The sequence below is a fragment of the Columba livia genome, chromosome 5 (genome assembly GCF_036013475.1).
Source record: "Columba livia isolate bColLiv1 breed racing homer chromosome 5, bColLiv1.pat.W.v2, whole genome shotgun sequence".
NCBI classification, from domain to species: Eukaryota; Metazoa; Chordata; class Aves; order Columbiformes; family Columbidae; genus Columba; species Columba livia.
The window spans coordinates 53,990,166-54,010,248 of record NC_088606.1 but is presented as its reverse complement, the minus strand read 5'-3'; the positions used below and the strand labels follow the sequence as shown (position 1 = coordinate 54,010,248).

At 39.5% G+C, this 20,083-nt stretch overlaps 1 protein-coding gene across 29 annotated transcripts in view; it reads right to left on the bottom strand.

Moving 5' to 3' along the window:
- SERGEF (secretion regulating guanine nucleotide exchange factor) overlaps positions 1 to 20,083 on the bottom strand; it is a 156,821-nt gene that overhangs the window by 105,713 nt on the left and 31,025 nt on the right. For 9 of the 29 annotated variants that reach the window (XR_010473097.1, XR_010473091.1, XR_010473092.1 and 6 more), the window contains one exon: positions 15,796 to 15,956. Coding sequence is in view for 12 of the 29 variants with exons in the window: in XM_065065251.1 (XP_064921323.1) it covers positions 15,796 to 15,956 (161 nt within the window). In the remaining 17 variants the exon portion in view is untranslated. Of the gene's footprint in view, positions 1 to 6,195; positions 6,414 to 11,777; positions 11,845 to 12,286; positions 12,310 to 15,795; positions 15,957 to 20,083 lie in introns of those variants that run through there. The other 20 variants (XR_010473090.1, XR_010473082.1, XR_010473081.1 and 17 more) reach the window with 6 other exon arrangements.

Genomic DNA, 20,083 nt, shown 5'->3' with positions numbered 1-20,083 from the left:
GAACAGTTTTAAGGACAGAAATGAGATCTTAAGATCACAGGTTAACTCATATTCAGTAGGACCTCAGGTGGTTTCTAGTCTAATGCCCTGCTCACAGCCAAGTCAGCGACGAGATCTGATGACATTGCTTGGGCTTAATCCAGGAGTCTTTTCCATTCTCTAAGAATGGAAATGGTACAACCTCTCTGAGCAGCTTGTTCCACTCCTTGATTGTCCTCATGGTGAAAAAGGATTTCCTTAGATTAAGTCTCAACCTTGCATTTTAATTTGTGTCCTTTGTTTCCCATCCTCCTGTGCAACTCCATCTTCCTGATGAACTTCCTTGTAGGTATTGGCAGGCTGCTACTATGTGCCCTTGAAACCTTCTCTTCTCCATGATGAATAAGCCTAAAAAGATCTTACTTGTAAGATTTCAATCTATTAGTTTCAGTTAACAGTAAACAAAGTACTGAGACCACCTCAAAAAAACCTCAAAACTCTTAAAACAACTACATGGTTTTCAAGTAAACTCTAATCATCTCAGGTGAGGGGACTTTTAAACTCTTATTTTCCAAGGTCAGTTTTCTTTTGTGTAAGTATTTACTCAGAACAACCCATCTTATGTTTCCAACATCATCAATATTATTCAAGGGTAGAACAAGTCTCCTAAAATTTAAGGACGAATGGGTTGGGTCTGGTCACTGTTTCAAAATAAAGTCAATTCAGAACAGAGGGCACACATGGACGTTTCTCTCCTGAGTGGTTAACTACTTTAACAAATTTGGGCAACGAAACAGAAAGCTGAAACAGAAAATGTTATGCTGCCTTCATACACAGCAACATTAACATATACTGGGTTAGGTTCATAATATTGCTGTTAAAGTTCACTCTTCTCTAAGGAGCTATGTGCTATTACTCTGCAACCTTCACAAGAATAATTTATGCTTTCCCAGCATTAAAGACCCATTAACATGACATAGGTCATGGGAAATTCCAACTTCAAATACTTACTGAATCCAATAGATCAGAGACCAAATCAGTATTAGAATGAAGAAGAGGGTTACATTAACTAAAATAAAGCTCTTTGAAATGATGAAGTAATTTTTCAGCAACTACGATAATACATATTTCAGTGGCTTAGACATCAGTGAAAGAGTCATTTAGACACAATTTCACTTTCAGTCGTTTACTGGAACGCGTAACCCTGTGGCCTAATTCCAGATTTCTCAAATTCAATTAAAAAAAAAAAAAATCATGTTAGCTTGAGCGGCCACTAATAACCTTCACCATACCACATGAACTGTAAGCTGCAACAAGACACACAGAGCGATACATCAGGATATTTTAAAGCCGTCTTCATTTTTTTCTGCTCTTCAATTACATAGAAAAAGACAACAAACATTTCTTTCTCTCACCATTTCATTCACCACATTATTAGCCAATTTCATTCACTTGTCCCTAAGAGACAAAGTCAGTATGCTTATTCTTGCTCATAAATAAATGTTTAATTCCTTAAAAACATTTATGTTTAACTCCTTAAAAACATTTGCATTGAGCTAAAATCTGTTTCACTTAATACTCTTCAGCTTTACCTTACTTCTCAAATCAATAGGCCTAATCAAGCATACTCTGCACAGCTGAATGTAAAATTGGATGTTTTCAAATGACAACTACAATATTTTTATCCATAAACACTTTAAGAACTCAGTTGAAGCCACAACAGTGTTGCGAAGCTAGCTTAAAAACAAGAGGGCTTTTTTAATAGACAACGTAGGGCTGCAATCTTTCTATTTCACTTTGGCATTAAAACCTGAAGTTTGTGGTTTTCAAGATTTTTTTTAAAACAAGGTTCCAAGAAATATTAAAAAAAAAAAATCATCACAAGACTTGCAAGAAAAGCTTGCCTTAACACATGTACACTGCCTCTCATAGATGATCACTAACTGCCTTAAATGAATCTCAGATCTATCTCTCGTGTTATCAATGACAGCCATCAGGAACTGAGCGACCACATGGCTTCACACTAGGTACTGTGGAGCTCCACTGACTCACAAGCACCTCTCTCCATCAGCACCAGACTTGACCAAACACTTCTGCTGCATTTCAGGTCCCCGGTCAAGAGTTCTGTAGAGCTGTGTTGTCTACAAACAAACGTCAAAGGATTCTATACAGGAGATTTACTATGAAGAGTTATACTACACATAGGAACATTTGCTGGCTTTTTCCTCATCCCTTTTATTCTACTCTGTCCATCAGGGACCTAAGCATTGCTGCTGTTAAACCATGTGGGTTTTACCCCCTTTCTTTTGTCAGCTCTTTTCTAAAGATACACTTTGAACTGTGCTGCTGCTCCAAGACAGCTCACCTGCACAGCTTGTTTGAGAAGCCTGCCCACCAGGATGGGACTCAGTGCAGACAGCAGGTGCACAACACTTCCCGATTTTAGCACGGCAAGGAGACAAGAGCAGCAGTATGAACAATGGATTTTTAGCAACTTCTAGATGGCAAGATGCAGTTGGGCTTGCTGCATTATCAGCTAATAGAATAATTTTGTATAGTCATCTAAAACCACTGGTGCATTCCTTCTGCTCTCCCAGGATCATGCAGTTTGCCTTGCTGTGACTGGCAATGTGCTGGTCTTCAGTTCTTCACTCATCTCCATCCAGTAAAGCCAGGCTTGACATGCATTATAAAGACAGAAAGACAGGAGAGAAACATTTGGGATTTTTTCTACATGTAGCAGAGCTTATGCTTTGAGAAAGAGGTGCAGAGTGCAACTATTGACCGCTAAGTCTTTTATTCATTTCTGCAACTCCGTTAGCAGAATCTGCCTGGGAGGAGTAGGGGAAATGTGCTGCTGCACTGCCAGAGAAAGGAAAAGATTATTTAAACATCAGGCAGGTCAGCTCTAAAATTCAGCTGAAAAGTTTGACACTGATCCAGGGGAAATAAAGCGCTACTGCATCTCACCTTGAGGTACTGCCCTTGGCTGAAGAAATGGTGACTAAAAAGCCATGCCTTCAGGTTTCTGCAGTACAGAAGTTTCTTCTCTTCAAAAGCAGGTGGATGTATAGTACATAGGAAAAAAGAGTCCTTGAGATAGTGACTGGCAGGCCTGATGCTATCACCCAGAAGGTCCAAACAGACTGCAGACCTTACAGAATTTTCAAAAGCCAAGGACACCTGCTTATAGCCATTGGAACACTCCTTTTCCCAAAGTCTGGAGAAGGTCTTTTCTCTGAGAAATAATGCGCTGAAGTATCCCAAGATTGATGATCAAACATACATTTTTTAAAAGGTAGCAAAGCTGTCTGCAGACAATCTCTCACAGGTGCAGGTCCAGCACTGTGACAAATGTGAACAGTGTGACCGGCTTGTTCAGGTGCGCGGCACTGGCTGCCCAGCAGCCACAGCAGATGGCTCGCAGTAGGTCTACACAACAACAACTCTCTTGGGCGAGACAGCAAGAAAAAGAAACAGAGGAAAATACACAGAAGCAAAATATCTCACAAAGAAGCTTCAGCTAAGGCATTTGTAATGATTACAAGCTGGCATGAGAGATCTCTGTTAAATAAACTACAAGTGAAAGCAAATTACCTGAACTGTTGGGAGATGCAACTCAGACAAATATAATAACCATGGCTTTTCTAATATCAGTTCTCTAAAATCAAAGTATTCTTCTTCAATTATGCCTAGATATATCTAAATTACACGTAACAACACAAGCACAACACCTGTATTTTTACTAATTCTGACATCTGTGTCTTACCATGAATTGAATTAAAAACTACTACGTGAATGACATTAAAATAGCCTCACTGAAGAGGAAATCAAGAATTCAAATTCATTTTTGCTAGCTCAAACATAAAACTAACTTATCTTCACCATTCCAAGTGTTTTAATGCTGCTTTTTATGAATTTTCTTCCTGAATATATGCCAACATATAGCATTGAATACAAAAGAAAATATGAAAGGTAGATGGAATCCATTATTTTGTATATAATACACTTCTTTCAACAAATGTGTAAGCATACAAAACAAGTACATCACAATGAATCCCATTTATCAAACATGAATAAGAGGATTTCAGAATTTGGTCCTGATTTCTCAAATGATCAAAACTGACTGGTCAGCCCCGTAATAGCAAAAGAAGAGAAAGCAAAATGTTTCTCTTTCAGTCCCAGGACCCAGAGAAAGCACATGCAGTCTCGCTGAATGGGAAGAGATGGTTCTGAAGCATGTTATCTGTTGCCAAAAAGATAAGCAGCAGCATAATTGGAAGTCCCTGTAGTAATACAGGTATCTAAAAGAAGCTGTCAGCAAATAAAGTGTGAGGTGGAGAGTACAGGCAAAAAAGGTTGAAAGAGCAACCTGGAATGTATGTTTAATTTCAGCAGTGGTACATCAGTAGTCCCTCACGTATTTAGCATTACTAAATTTGAAGTCCTCAGACAAAATGCCTTTACTAGAATGCTCTCTGGCATGGCATGCTGAGCACGAACTCAACACAAGTGAATAATTGCTCTTTTCTCACTGGCTTTCTGCCAATCTGACTGCTAACAGAGACCTCACACACAAAACCAGCCATCCTTGAAAACCCTGCATACTGTGAGTCCTGGTGCACTCCTGACTCATTTGGCTACAAGACTTTGTGGATGTCTCCATGTACCACGCCAAAAAGCAAAACAGGACACTCTACCATCCTCATTTGTTGAGGGGGTGGGGGTAGGACATGTTATCTCTCAAACATGAAAGACACTAAATTCACATCATATCCAATTTCATATTTCTGAACAGCTTCTCAGCTAAGCTAACACAATTGAATCTTAAGATTATTAAATAGCATCACCATAATTCACAAATGCCACCTTAATCTTTTTAAATAAAAAGACACAAGCATTTTGCTTTTCATGCTCCTCCAAGCAGTCTGTATCTCAGACTTGCTGTGGCAAGGGAAAACAGAGACAGCAAATTAATCCTCTAAGACTTAATACAAACTGCTGAACCAACCGAGAGCCTTCTATTACTTTGTTCCAAGTATTCCCTCATTTTCTGAAGCTGCAAATCTCAACATTGCGTTCTGTTCGGGAGATTTCAGTCTAACATCTAAACTGAACACAAAACCAAGCCAAACAAACAAAATAAAATGAAACAAATTTTTACACCTGACCATGTAAACACAGTTCTATAAGGGTCTACATTTTTCTTAGCCTCAATTCTGGGTAATGGAGGTCCCAGATACAAATACTGAGTAGAATCAGCAGTATCAGAGAGGAAAAAGTCTTAGAGATATGCAATGAAACTTAAAAAGTGATTGTCATCACAGACTTCCATTTACTCATTTGTTTAAGGTTACTTCTATTTCCACATGATATAATAACCATGAAATAATATTTTGTATTCTTTTAAAACAGAATTAAGAATCAAACCACAGCAGGTGCCACGAAACAGCAAAAGATTGTGAATTTTTATTTTCTGAAGACTGGCAACATCCCCTCCCACCACAACCTGTGACTTGCATTCCCAATGAAAACATTACATTCACTGCAAAGCAAAAAAAGCTCAAGATAACATCACTGATAATACAACTTACGCTCTCAAATCCCATATCAGTGTTGGGAATAACAACTGTTTTAATAAATGTTCTCCTTGTCCAACAATTCACTCAAGACCATGAAATAAAGGGCAGGATCAAATAAAGGCTTCAGACCTGAATCAGTTCTTCACATCAGTACTTGAGAGACTTAAGGTGAAAAGATTGCCAACTTCTCTCCACATCCCTTCCATCATGTATCATATCAAGCAAGGCGGTATTGGAGCAACCAACATCACACTGCACGAAACCTGTGTGTTTGTCCAAGCTGCCAACAGCCAACGTGAGAAGTTACTGTAACGCTTTCCAGACCTCAATTCAGGAACACTTGAACCACTTCTATGTTTGCACTGGCCACAAAGCACCTTCACTTGCTCTAGCTGTATGCTAAACTGCAAAGTGGACCATATTTTTAGGAAGCTGAATTCTAAGAGCTTTTATTTATATATGTATGTGTATATATACGACAAGCACATAAGATGGAGAATCAAGATGACAGCTCTTTTCTCCAGCAAACACATTAATTTCACTGGTATTTCTCATCCACTCAGTTTTCAAGGTTTCCTGACGGCATGAATGCAACTACAGCACATTGCTGCCCAGTCTGATGTGTTGAACTCACCACTGCAGGTACCACAGCTGAGTCCTCAGGAGGGTCCAAGGGCAGGACTTGCGCTCACATAACGCCACAAACGTCGCTTGAGCTCAGCCGGATCGCGTGCGGACAGGTGGAAACTTGTGCTCGCTATCACGGCAGCCTCAACGATCCAATTCGCTGAGCCAACTGGAAAGATGTCAGTGGCAGGCACTGGAGGAGAAGAGCCATCTCCCTATGTGGTTCTCATGGTAAAGAAGAAATACATTTAAACCACGTTTTTGTAATGTTCCCAATAATTAAAAGCCTTGCAATGCTTTCCATCTCACTTCCTGTTCTTATTTCCTCACAAAGTTCTGAAAAATTCTTGTAACTGTGCTCCCAAAATTCACAACATTTTTTTTGATAATTGTAAACCAATGACTGTCTAAATTTTTATAAATACACAGCTATTTGCTCTAAAAGTGGGTGCTCCTTTTTTCATTTTAATTGCATTACCACAGTGAATCTTTAGGAAAATCAGGATGCTTTCATTTTTGTTTTGTAGTGGTTAAATCCTAAAAAAGAAGCAATAACAGATCAAGAAGTCAAAGGGAAAAAATAATCAATCCACTGTTTGCAATTTCTGGAATTTACTTTTGCGGCTTCAAGTCATAAAACTCTTTCCCAAAACTACCAAAGAAAAAGGGTTTCCCTTCATCCAGACATTAAAAAGGGGACCAAACAAAAGGGAATAAGAAGGGAAGAAGAATAAGAAGGGAATAAGATTCAAGAATTAAAAAATCATATCCCATGCTTGCACCTGTACAGAAAACAACTTACAAATACAAAGTGCAACATCTTGTCATATACAAAAAGCAACAGAATTGCATATTTATATGCACCTGCAATGTATCTTTCATAGAGCACTTAATCAAATGTTGGGACACTATAATATCTCTGTCTAGATCAAAGTGGCTGAAATCTGTTAGATGAAGTTTGTTAGACGGCTTTCATCCCTTCCCCCCCATACACTCTTGTGAGTTCCAGCAGAGCCTGCTCTTTTTCTTCTTCTTTTTTTTTTTTAAACTTTTTCTTTCTACAGAAATAAGCTAAAGTGTCAGGTCTTCAAAACTTTGAATGGGTTTCATACTTTCAAAGTGTGAAATCAACTGCCAGTGGAGGCTGCAGGTAAACCTCAGCAACTTAGAAAAGCTGGACAGAAAGGATTTCCACTGAAGTGATCACCAACAGCAAAACTGGCTATTTAATGCTTGCTAATTTAACACTTAAGAGCAAAAACATTAGGTCAAACAATGTTCTGGAAAAGCAAACACAGTGTAGGAACCCCATACTGGCTACCTAAGCGCTCGTTACTGGGGAGGGGATTGTTCACATCAGCTCCACACCTGGGAAGAGAAGGATGAGCGGGAAAATGGGAGCTCAAGTGGTAAAATGTAGGAAATGGCATTTTTGGAACCAAACCTCTAAGGGACTATGAATTTTTTTTTCTCTCTCTGATAATGAAATAATTTTAAAAAATTGTAAGGTTTATATTTGCTTTTTCTACTATTAAAAAAAAACCTGCAAGGCATCAACAGGAGCATAGGTCTCAGTGATCTTTCCTAGTACCTGATTACATATGATATTCTTTGAATTTATAGAGACCTCAGCAATCAACTGCCAGGAGACTAAGAATAAAACCTTTGGCAGGTTTTGAAACAGGAGACAGTTTAATAATTTGGTCCTCACAGGATTAGATGCATCACTTTTACTTTTGCTTCTCCTTCCTCTTCCTCCTTTCACAAACCATTTCTGTTGGTTGAATGCTGGCACTGGAGCAAAGGCATAGACTATGCTGGACCACATAAAAAAAACACATACAGAGTTGAGAGGCGGCTTCTTCCTTTGATAACTTCAGTTTAAACTAGAGGCACAAGCAGCCAACAGGCAAAGGAGATGAGCCACCAAGTGGGAGGACAAGCAGGTACCTGTCATTTAGCAGGCAACCCAGTAAACCAGGCTTTGAAACTTGCTGTGTGCCATGGCACAGCAGCAGCTTTAAGCACCACAGCAGAAACACAGGTTTCTCTCTTTTCTGCATCTTTTGTTAAACAATAGCTTTAGAGTAACTTACAGCATAAGCACAAAGGCCAGAAAGACTGGCAGGGTTCACAGCTCCAATGACTCATTGATAAATGAAAGCTGGAAACATCAGACAAATGAAAACAAACACCATCATCGATGTAAAAGTGCAAGCCAAGTTCAAACGAAATCCAAAAATCCTTAAATTAAAAGCCGGGAGAAGCAGGCTGTGTGCTGGCCAGAACAGCACTTGATGCCTCAGTGAGTTATGGCTCTACAGTGACAAATGAGTTTGAAAGGACTAATGGAACAACTCAATAAACAGGTAGAGTTGGAAACACTAAGATCTCTCCCATTTCATTCATCTGTAGCACACTACCCAGCAGCCCAGCATATTTTCCAGCTACGTAATGCATGCTACCTATTAAGGAATAACTTTTTGGAAGTAACATTCTTAAGAAGAAGAGACAGAAAAACAATGAACTAATGAAGTCATTTCTACTAATACAAAAAAGTAAACAATTAAAGGGAGTGTTCCATCAAACTCCTCTGAGGGTAACCTGAATGATATATTTCTCCTTGAGTTTCTTCCTTAATATTCCACTGTTATATAATAGAACCTGCCAATAAGATTCCTCAACACAAAAGAAAAAGGAAACATAAGGTCAAGGAACTTCTGGTGTAAATGTTACTTATATTCTGAGTTCAGCCAGGTAAAAAACGATCTAACTCTAAATCACCATTTTTGCATTATTTTTCCATCCATACAAGGAGGTATGAGATTTATTTGCAGAGGATGCTGTAAACTGATAGCTTTGTTCCAGTTCACTACAGTTTCTTATTGATTTTCTCTCGTTTTAGCCTGCATTGATTTGTTAATCCCTTCTCTGTAACAGTTCTAATGACAAATTGAGTATGAAAAACAGCATGCTTTAGGGCCTTTTCCACCAACCTCTTGCTTCAAACCATATTTTCACTTGGATTTGGAACAGGGCCATGCACACACCCTGGTGTAGGCCTGATTCACCTCAAACTAGGATGGGTACCTTTTACATTGAAACCTTTCTGTTTAGGCTCCTCATGGATGAACTAGACAACTGAGGCAGAACTGGATTTCTGCACTAAGTTGTCACCTTCCAAGGCTGCTGCTCACGGGGGCTTTGTCTTAACACAAAGTATGTTTTTAAAGCAAATTGTAAGTGCTCCCCGTGGTTGGTTAGCAGACATTAACTGCATCGTGCATGTGAACGGCACCAGTGAAGGCTCATGGCATTTGTTGGTGCAAAGAAATACTTCAGAGGAGCAATAAGCTGGATCACAAACTTGAGCGAGTCACAGTCACGGTGCACTGTTGTTAGAACAATCCATGCAGGATGGGACCCAGTCAGTATTTTTAATTTAAGAAATAAAGTATGAGCACAAGCAGGTCACAGAGTTAAAACAAGATAATTTAGATTAGTCATTTGGATATTAACAGATAGGGTGATTAAATACAGCTACCAATTTGGTCTCATTGTTAGGGCCACATTACTGACAGCTCATGCATGTATGCACAAGCCATGGCTACTGCTGCAAGTAGTTTTAGTCGCTCTCCATTTCCCCAATACCTCCAAATGAGGTATTCATTTGGAATTGTAACTGCGACATGCTATCAAATGGAAAACAGATGTATGAATTATGAATACTAAGGCTTCACCCGCACTCACATTTATACCACCTCGGTGACAACATGCTGTGTGGGTCTCCAACTCCTGACTTCATCCCATGTCAATCCTCTCCTACTTCACCAAAACTATAGGCAAATCAACCCTTCATGGGCTCCCACACAGGTTACAAAGCAGCCTGACCCCTGGCTGCCAGCTCAATGCTACACTACAACCCCTGCAGAGCAATTCTCATCATTTTAAACCAACTCTCACCTGAAAAAGTGATAACTGGAAAACCTCTAGTTTGTATTCACGCAGCATATGCTCTCTGGCACGCAAAGGCAGTGCGAGAGTTCTCCTTTGCCATTCACTTGGTGTGAATTTGATTTCCCAGCTCCCTTTCTGCAACACCAGCTGTAGAAACTGGTATGGGTGATAGGAAGCACAGTTCTGGGAACAAATATCATCTCCTCTTTGCTTTCCAAAAATTACGCACCTAGAGCTGGTGATCTAGGCTCTGCTTCTAACCACGAGGAGCAGAAGAAAGCAAAGCTCCTCATCCTCTCACCCAGTGTTAAACAGCTGAGCTTCACCAAATTGTTTACAATAAAATTGCAACTAGGCTATGGTTTTCATGGGGCAGACTAATAACTTCCAGAGTAACCTCTGCTGCCTAACACACTGGTATTCCTAACTTCCAGAAAAGGCTTTGCTGTGAGTGTTAAATATCTCTCTAGCCAGGCCATAAGATACTCTTTACAAACCACAGCCATGTCTTAATGGGATTTTAAAAGCACAGAATAAATGGGATGATAAAACATTACATTTGAATTTCAGCAGTTTGTTATTGCTCTCAATTTCCTGCGAGAAGACCGACAGGGAGAACCAGGTGACCTAAGAAGTAAATCCCATTTTCTCATTTCCTGTGATATAACTGTAAACTCCTCTCAGTCTTGCAGCATTGCCAAGATTAGTGTTATTCTTCTACACAGGGCGTGCAGATCACACAAACACACCTCATCTAACACTGCATTTGTATTTTGTATGCGACTGCAGTTTCATTCTTTTGATACATCCTGTTTGGGTTTCTTTCCCCCTAACGATAAATTCAAGAATTTGGTCTCTATTTTCATCCTTAGCTGAAACGTCTCATTTGCACAGTGAGTTGTACTCAGAATCTACTACTCCATTATCTTTAATTTCCTTTATTGTCACTCTACATTAATTGATAAGCCAAGAACTTGATTTCCACTCTTGTGAGAATATTAAAGGGACCACATCTGCATTATCATTTTTATCATTGCATCTCTAGAACAGCATAACAAAACCAACCTGCACCAATCAAGGAAAATTCAACAATGCCATCTCCCAAAGGACACCAATCAAGACCAACTTTGTAAAAGACACCAATTCATGACAAAGAATAAAACATATTGTGCTACTTGCTTACCAAGTGAGAAATTGCACATCACTTCAACTTAAGAATGAAGATAATTTAATTAATTGGTCCAGAAGGTCCTCACAAACCCCTCAGGAAAAGACAAGCCAGGCTCTCTCTCTCTTCCTATGGGGTCTCTCCTTATGAAGAACCACTAGATTAACAGATCTAACAGCATTAAACAAACACCCAGGAAAAGCAACACACACTAACTGAAAAATAACACAAGTACTAGTCTGACCTGTCTGGAGCATGCAGATATCAACAAACTTGCCCTTCTAGTGATATCACAAGAGAGAAAGTTCAGTGAGGGCTGGAGTAGAGTATGTAATACCTAGGTTCTCTTCTCAGCTTTCCAGCTGACTTTTTGTCACACCTGAAATCATGTAATTTCTCTATTTCCACTCCCATCCCTTGCTTGTTCTCATTATGAGGCGTAAGTATTGCAAAGTAAGATGTACCTTTTACTCTGAATTTTGCCAGGACCCACAGCTGTTTCTGGGGCACAACCAGGAGTTTTGAGGCAAGCTGGCAAATCAAAGAACAAGGAACAGAGTTTACTGAAATGTCGTTTTTTCACAGAACCACTTCTATTGAACGTATCCTTGGATTATCTAAAAGTTATTGAGCTTGGAAAACTAGAGAGACTTGTTTGTATACAGCTCCACCCCTAACACCTTAAGTGTTTTTTTTAAGCAACTTATTGGATCAGTTACTACACATACATTCTCAAATTCTGAGCAGTAAAATCCAGTTAGGAAAGTGCAGTTTGTTGTTTCTGTCCCACCAAAATACAAACCTCTTGCCTTGACCATTCAAAATAAAGAACTTAGCCACAAATATTTACAGTACCCAGCCAAACAACCAAGTACACAGAAGCCATGCACACAGCACAGAGATTATGTATATGCAACCCTACCAGGTTATTTCTTTTAATACTCTTTAAAGTTTCAACTACAGCTTTACTTACGAAGAGGTCTCTGACAATTTCCCCTGAGAAGGCAAAAAATACAAAAACAGCTGTCATTTTTGGTAAACCAAAAGGTTCTGTTTTCAATATTACCCCATCTGTATGTTAAGGTAATAATTATGCTTATACACTAACCTAACAGTAATATAAGAATGAATCAATTAATTATCATCATAGCAGATATCTCAGAATTATCTTATAGGTAGATAATTAATATTTTGCAACAAATGGTGAAAAAAGGAAAAAACAAGAACATATTGGAAAAGGTAGCTGTCTTTCAAATACTTAAACATGACACATTACTGCAACTGAAACAAGCGGCAACAAACTTGACTGCAAAGGGTCACAAGAATGTGTGTATTAATGATGGCATTCCCTGAAGAAAAGAATCACACACAGGTTGTATGTATACCAACCTGTATTACAAAGGATGAACGTACACACTGGAATTATAGGCCACAGTAGGATCGGGATAAACACAGCAGGTACCGGCTGCCTCAAGTCCATGGGTTATTTTCATTCCCTGACACAACTTGCCCCCACATCCACCATCAACATTTAAGTTGTGTGATAGTAAAACTGAGAAGGGAATTAAGCCCAAGAAAACACATATCCAACAGTGAAAGTATAACACAGACATTTTTTTAATTTCTTAACTGAAATCTCAAATCTTCCTCCACAGAAAACTCTAACCTAGCGTAGTTTGCTTTAATTAGAGGACGGATATGATGAAAACATGGCTCCATGTGAACAGTGCTACATATCCAAAATGACTATAGCCCTTCCTTCCATCCAGGTAAGCAAGGAATGTTCAGCACCGCACAAGGACTCCTCATTTGTTTACTGCTGCAGCAAATCTTTGCTGCAACGTGAATGACATGCTGAACATACCACAAACAGAAAAACGATAGCTATTAAACCAAAAATACGAAACAGACTGGAAAAGCATTTTGACAAGGAGGAAACATTAAACCAAGTCTTTGTAGCATTTGCTAAATTCAGACGCTCATCATATTTCAGGCCATTTGTATTTAATTGTCCTTTCATCTGAAGAGCGGTGGATGTGAATGCACATCAGGCAGCAGATGAGTCAGATGTGCTGAAGAGGTCCAATCAAGGACGTCCCACAGCACAGGAGCACTGCATGCATAATGTCTTGCACAACTGACTTCAGCTACAGCCCGAAGTTTCTTTTCAGTGCCTCATCTTATTCCATGGTGGTTATGCACAACAGCACAGAGAGAAAATAATAAATAGACCTGCAGTCACATAATTCAAAAAGTTTAAACACATGAGACTCCAGGAAACTTGATGTCCACAAATTCTTTTTAAAGCTGCCAGAAGGACATATTCAGATTCAGAATTATCTAAAACTCAGGCTTTTGTTCTTCTGTTATTTCAGTTGAAAGAAAAAAAATGTGCTCATATTTCTCAAGGTCAATGCTTCCTAATGAATTTATCAGATCAAACTCACAAGGAGTAGGTCACTCACAACACTGCAAAAATCAGGTTTTGGAGTGCTAGACAGATGCAGACATTCTAGCAATTTCAGCACAAAGAACAGAGGATCCTTGGTGGAGAAAGCAGGTAAGCCACAGGCATGGGGACAAGGAGCAGCACAGGAGCATAAATCCACTGGGCTGCCCTTGAGGTAAACTGCTGTGCCTTTTATACTGCCCTCTAATCCTTGGATTAGTTTGTCCATTTTGGTTTTAACAATATTAACTGAAGTGCAGAGGCAACTAGCAGACCACAACTTTGCCAAAAATTCAGTGGAATCATTAAAAGCGATTTATAAAAGTAGACCGTGAATAAAAATCATTAGTTGCAACCCTCAACTGTTAAACTAGCTCTCTGCATTAAACACACAAATTGGAATTGTTAATTCAAGGTACATGTGGAAAAGAACTCACCTTCTCTGTATTCCTTTTAATTCAGTTCTTAAATCAGACCTTGTCTCCACACGACAACAAATGGAGAAAAGGACAGCTTGTGTGTAGACAAAAAACAGCTCACACTCTACACAGCCTACATACTGCAATTTAATGCATTTTTGAGTATAAATTCTAGCTCTGGCATTATTTCGTAATCTTGAAGTGAAGCAGTTTAGGCTCTTATTATCTACTTTTTCCTTCCTTTTCTCATCAACACAGCTCCTCTTAGGGTACAAATGATGCTAGCTCTTGATCACACTCTTCTTAAATCATCTTCACGCTGTTAGTTCTGCAAAGAGTGACGCCTGCTCCAGAACGCTACCATTGCTAATCACTCGAATCAGGTCTCTCACAGGTCTATAAGAAGGAACAGTGCTGAGGGCAGCAGAAGGAAGATGAGATTGTTTTTCTTGTCCTTTTCAAGGAATATATCTGAATGCATCCCTTTCCTTCACCTTCATGGATCACTCGTACTGCAAGCATAAGTTCTCCTGTGCAAAAGCTATGGCTGCTTTGGCTTTGTATTGTATAAAAAACTACAGAACTACATATTTGAGGCATTGCCCAAAGCACAAACGAAAAGCAGCATTTGACAGATTCAACAATGGCGCTCTCTACACATATCTAGTGACAAAAACAGGGACACGCATCTCAAAACAGGTAAGAAAGCTGTTTGAGATTCAGTGGATTAAGTACTGACTAAACAAATTATTCAATACTGCAGCATCCTGGGCACTGAAGCTCCACATCTCCTCACAGAACACTGATGATGGGAACAGGCAGTGGTTGACCCTTCTAACCAAAATCTCACCACGGCAGACTAACAGGAGGTAGAGATGCAGCACATACGCTGCAGCTGAGGCTGTCAACCTGTACTTACCCCCTGCATTTTGACTGCCAGCTACTCCACAGGGAGATACAAACCTTTCAACTGGTTATCTGCCCAGACGGGATCTGCACATTGCCTGCCATAAGGTCAATTGCCATATGCTGCCTCTCAGCCACTAAGAAGCCGAGAAAATAGTTTGTAGGCAGTACATGTTGCATTTTGGGTCAGACTACAGCAAACAACTTAAGTCTTCTTTTTGATCACCTTTATGCTTGAGGACAAATCCTTTTCCATCAAATTAGCTATATGAAAAGAAAGCCTCCAATGTTACACAAAGATGTCATAAGGTACAGAAATATTCTATGGCTGTGGCATTATTATTTGTCAGCTAGAGAAAGGCTGTTGGTGAAACTGTCACAGAGGGCTTTCCACCTCATCTGTTAGGCTGTACTGCAAGTGCAGCTATCTCCTGCACACACTGATATCGGAGAGAACTTTGCATCTTCTGCTAATGGTAACTCTGGTTCCACCAAGTAAAAGAAAAAAAATATCAGTTCCTGAATGCAAAAGCCTTTTAAGACATTTGAAATAATTTAATCATATTAACTTCTGAGCTTACAGGAAGAGCAGCAAGGGCTTGTGCTGTCGCATTTGAAAAGGTTCTATTAGGAAATTGTTCTGATTATTTTAATACACACACACACAAAAAAACACCCTAGGAAAAATGTGGTTATTTTCTTCTTTACCTGAGATGCTCCGTTTAGGCAAGGCACCGAAACAGGGATGTCACACAACAGCTCCAAGTGTTGTTCAGATGCTGTGCACGCCTCCTGCCCATCAGGAACCATTGCATGCCTTCCAAGTTGGCCATAGTCCGCTCTCCCCCAGGTGAATACCTTGCCAGTTTCTAAACACAAAACACATTTCACAATTACTTATTCACTGGGTGCCCGAAACATCTGGATACCAATTCAAAACTAGAACAACACTTCTAAATGTATCTTGTTTAAAGCTTCAAAAACCTAGTGAAAACTTACTTCCAGAAGCAGGAAAAAAAAAAAAAAAAAAATTAAAATGAGCTAAAGATGTATTATGATGTACTTCTATGTAATTGCCCAAACGTCATGAACTTGCTTTCTAGCAGAATAACATCTATACAGTGGCCCGAGCTACAAATAAAACCATCTCAGTAAAGCTGCATAACCCAGACTTTCCACATACAATATATACATTGAGGCTACACAAAGGATGTGTTTTTAACAGAAGCACACACAAAACGGCTTATTCTGAAACATTAAAGGTTCTTCTCTATTCCCAGTCTTTGCCATGGAGACATCCACCACATGTCCTGTATGTAAGATACAGTTTAAGTTTTCTGATAGAAGTTGCCTTCTGTTACAGCTTCTGTTAGCAGAATAACAGCCCTCAGGACAGCTACCAGATAGTCAGGAATGCCACCTCAGGCGTCACTGAGCATTGGAAGTGCACAAGTTTGTTTTTATAGGAATCGCGCGTTGGCCAAGGAAAGATAACTTAAAATGAAATCAGCACTATATGGATCATCCTTCGCTCCATGTATTATACCAGGTTCACTGCTGCAGGACTGACACACAGAAGTTTATTCTCCAGTATGAATAAGATCCAACGAGAACAAAAAACACACCACTACCACTAAGCACAATCATACTAAGTAATAGCTTTATTCTCCTAATGAAGTAACTAGATCTCTGCAGGTAAGTCATGAAAAGCTGTCCCTTCTGGGCTTCCAGTTAAAAAAAGTTACATAGTCATAGTATCAATATAAAAAGTATGTTCTCAGCTTGGTTTTGACTAGAAGCAGCAACCTGCATTCCAGCGCAGAAGGAAGCCTGCAATGACCTTGAGTTACATGCACACTTCAGCCAAGCTTGAAACTCCTCTCCAGAACTGAAATCAAGTCATCAAATCATAAGCCAAATGATGCGGATTTGAGGAAAATACAATCAAGTCAAGCAAGTCAGCTTGAACACAATCCCCTTGTCAGTCAGTATAGACATATCCCACAGAGATGTCAGGACAATGAGGGTTTTCTTAACACACACTTTCAGAAAGCTAAAAACCTCCCTTTTCCTTTGGATGCTGTTAAAATGTCTTGAAGGGGACACAGGCGGGTACTGCTGTTTTTTGGCATTTGTGATGATAATGTATCCCATGAATAAACTGGAAACCTCTGAGTATTTAAACAGTCAAGAGGTATATGTATTTTCCTTGGAAATCTGCTAGCAGTGGTATCTTTTACTCCAATCTTTGCAACACTTTTTCAGATGCATTCTTTCAGTTTACTAATAATGCTTCCCCGGAAATAATTAAGTGATTAAATTAGTTGTCCTTTTCTCTCAAGAGCACAAAGATTTCCCTTGGAGCTTCCTGTTAGTTCAGGGCAAGGTTCAACCCAGTGTACATAGTACGTTCAATAAAACTGAAGTCTTTCAGTATAGTAGTTTCACTTTTTTATGTTAAAGCATTAAAACAAGTTTCATTAAGAGGACTACCAGTATACCTTACAGTATAATACACAGCAGTTTGCAGTTTAAAAAACCTGTTTGTTTTAGAGGCAATATATTTACTTCACAATTCGTACAGATCTCTGCTAAAAACATCCGCAGCTACAAAAACGTTGCAAGAAATCTCCTACACCAGTATGTTATGCAGCAAATTCAAACGTAGACTAACCTTCAGGTTTTTACATCAGACCAGGCTGCTGCACCTATCCAGAACCCTGTTAGTGGGCTGGAAAAGGACAGGCAGGCTGCTCTACTTTGTATCAACTACGGGAACTGAAGCTGAGTTTTATAAAATTGAAAGCCTGAAAGAATTTCTGTAATATCTAGTCAGATCATTAATATACCACAGGCTCTCAGGCAACTAGCCATACGTTGCTGTATTGATGCCAAGGACCATAGTTTAACTAAAGCATTTCAACTCTCGGAAGCCAAAGGCACCCAGTGCCACAGGCAAAAATGTCAGCAACCCACAAAGCCTCTGGAAAGGCAAGTAGTGTATTTCGTAACACAGACCCAGATCCTAATATGCAACCTATAGCGCTACCCAGTACACAGGGGCAGCAGAGATTCCTCTCAAGTCTGACTTTTGGGGAAAACAAAAAATTCTTTCCCCAACCAAACCTGGTGCTCTGTCTGAACCCAGGCATGAACAAGAAACACCAGCCACTCATTTCACGAAAATGATCCTTTGCATCATCACATCAGGGGACTGCTCCTCCTCGTCTCAAGCCTTGTCTGCTGCTGGTGTCAGGACTCACATGAAGGCAATCTGAAATCCTAACATACACCTGACCAGTTACTCACCAACAAAATAGTTTTCCTGCCCTGCTGATGACCAGCAGAAATCAGGGAGCAACTGACACAATCACCTTGATGACACGTTGCTAGAGCAAGTTCTGGGCAAAGCAAACACTCCTGTTCCCCTCTGCCAAGGGCCTGTGAAAGGTGGAGAAAAGTGCAGTGGTCTGCAGCTTCCCTGACTGCAGGATCGGAGCAAAACACCCTGATCCTCTGGTCTGAAGTCAAACTCAACTGCATCTGTAACTTCCCCTTATGAATTAAGGGCTATGGGGTCCATCATCTACCTCAAGCTGCTGTCTCCATGCTTAACCGTTTTAACTTTTCAGAAACCATCCCTGTATTCAACAGCATTCATCTGGCTAACTACAGTTGCCATCAGCTGCTTATTGTGTCTTTATCAATCACTGGAAAAAGCCCCTCTTCCCACTACCTGGTGTCTTTTCCACGTGCCAGGCTCTACACAAGTTTGGTCTTTTTTTTTTCCTTCTACACTGTGGATGTTGTTCTTCTTACAGTTCACTCTGCACTTATGATATTGGGTCAATTTTTGAGGCCCTACAGTGAAATTTCAACAGTAACACCAAGTTGAAATGGAGGTAATAGAATAGGAAACAGTCTGGTCCCGGTGGTTTTATGCAGCCTTACAAAGGCTTTGAAGTATGCTCATCGATATTACTGCAAATTAATTCAGTAAATTCTGTGGAACTGAAGAATGCAAGCATATTTGAATGATTAAAAACCAGACAGCAATAATGCTTACCTACAACCGAACACTTTCCATCCAGAGTCTATTTTCTTTCACTGGACAAGCAAGCACAGTATTACTTACACATGCAAAACTAAACAGAGACTTTAGAAGAACAGAAACTGTTTCTGTTTACAAACACAAATAATTGTTAATAAGGTTTTCCTTTTCGCCACTATAAGGGAAACAAGCTTCAGGTGGTTATTGGTAGGCAAACATGGAGAATATTCATCAAAAAATTAAACACAGACTAAGCTTTTGCTTTTAGAAATATCTTGATTGCCCAAACATTAGGTGAGCCACCAGTCCCTTCTCAGTGCTCATCAACCCAGTTCTCATTTCTAATCAGCAGAAATTTACTCCCCAGACTTGCTCCTGTTTGGCAAGTGTTCCCCTTCACATGCTCAGCCTCCTGCTAATGGTCAATCATTCCTAATTTTCTGTCTAACACATCTGCCTAGGAATGCTCTTAACAACAAAAAAATCTGTCTTTTCTGTGAGAGAACCTAAGAAAAGCTGATTTAGAAATGTCTTTTCTATGAAATACTGATAATATTTTCAGAAAAAAAAAATAAAAACAAAACAAAAAAATCTGTCTCAAGTGGAAATTTCATGCTGAGGCAAACACCAGTGCATGGAAAATTCCAGCCAAAAAGGTTAAAGTCTCATCAAAATCCTAGGCAAAAGAAAGCACTGAGTTATGACAGAAAGCATTAAGAAATTATAATGAGAGGTACTGCTACTGTGCTGCTTATAATATAGATGGTATTTTTAAGTGTTCTAAGAATATTTGAGAAAAAGACAGTCATAAAGACTAAGGAGGCAGCAGGATGAATTACTTAAGAATGAAGGGTGATATAATAAGGAGTGTTGGTCTAATATTAGAATAGAACAGATTTTAATTAGAAGTCAAAAAAACATACACAGTGATGAGTCAACTGGACA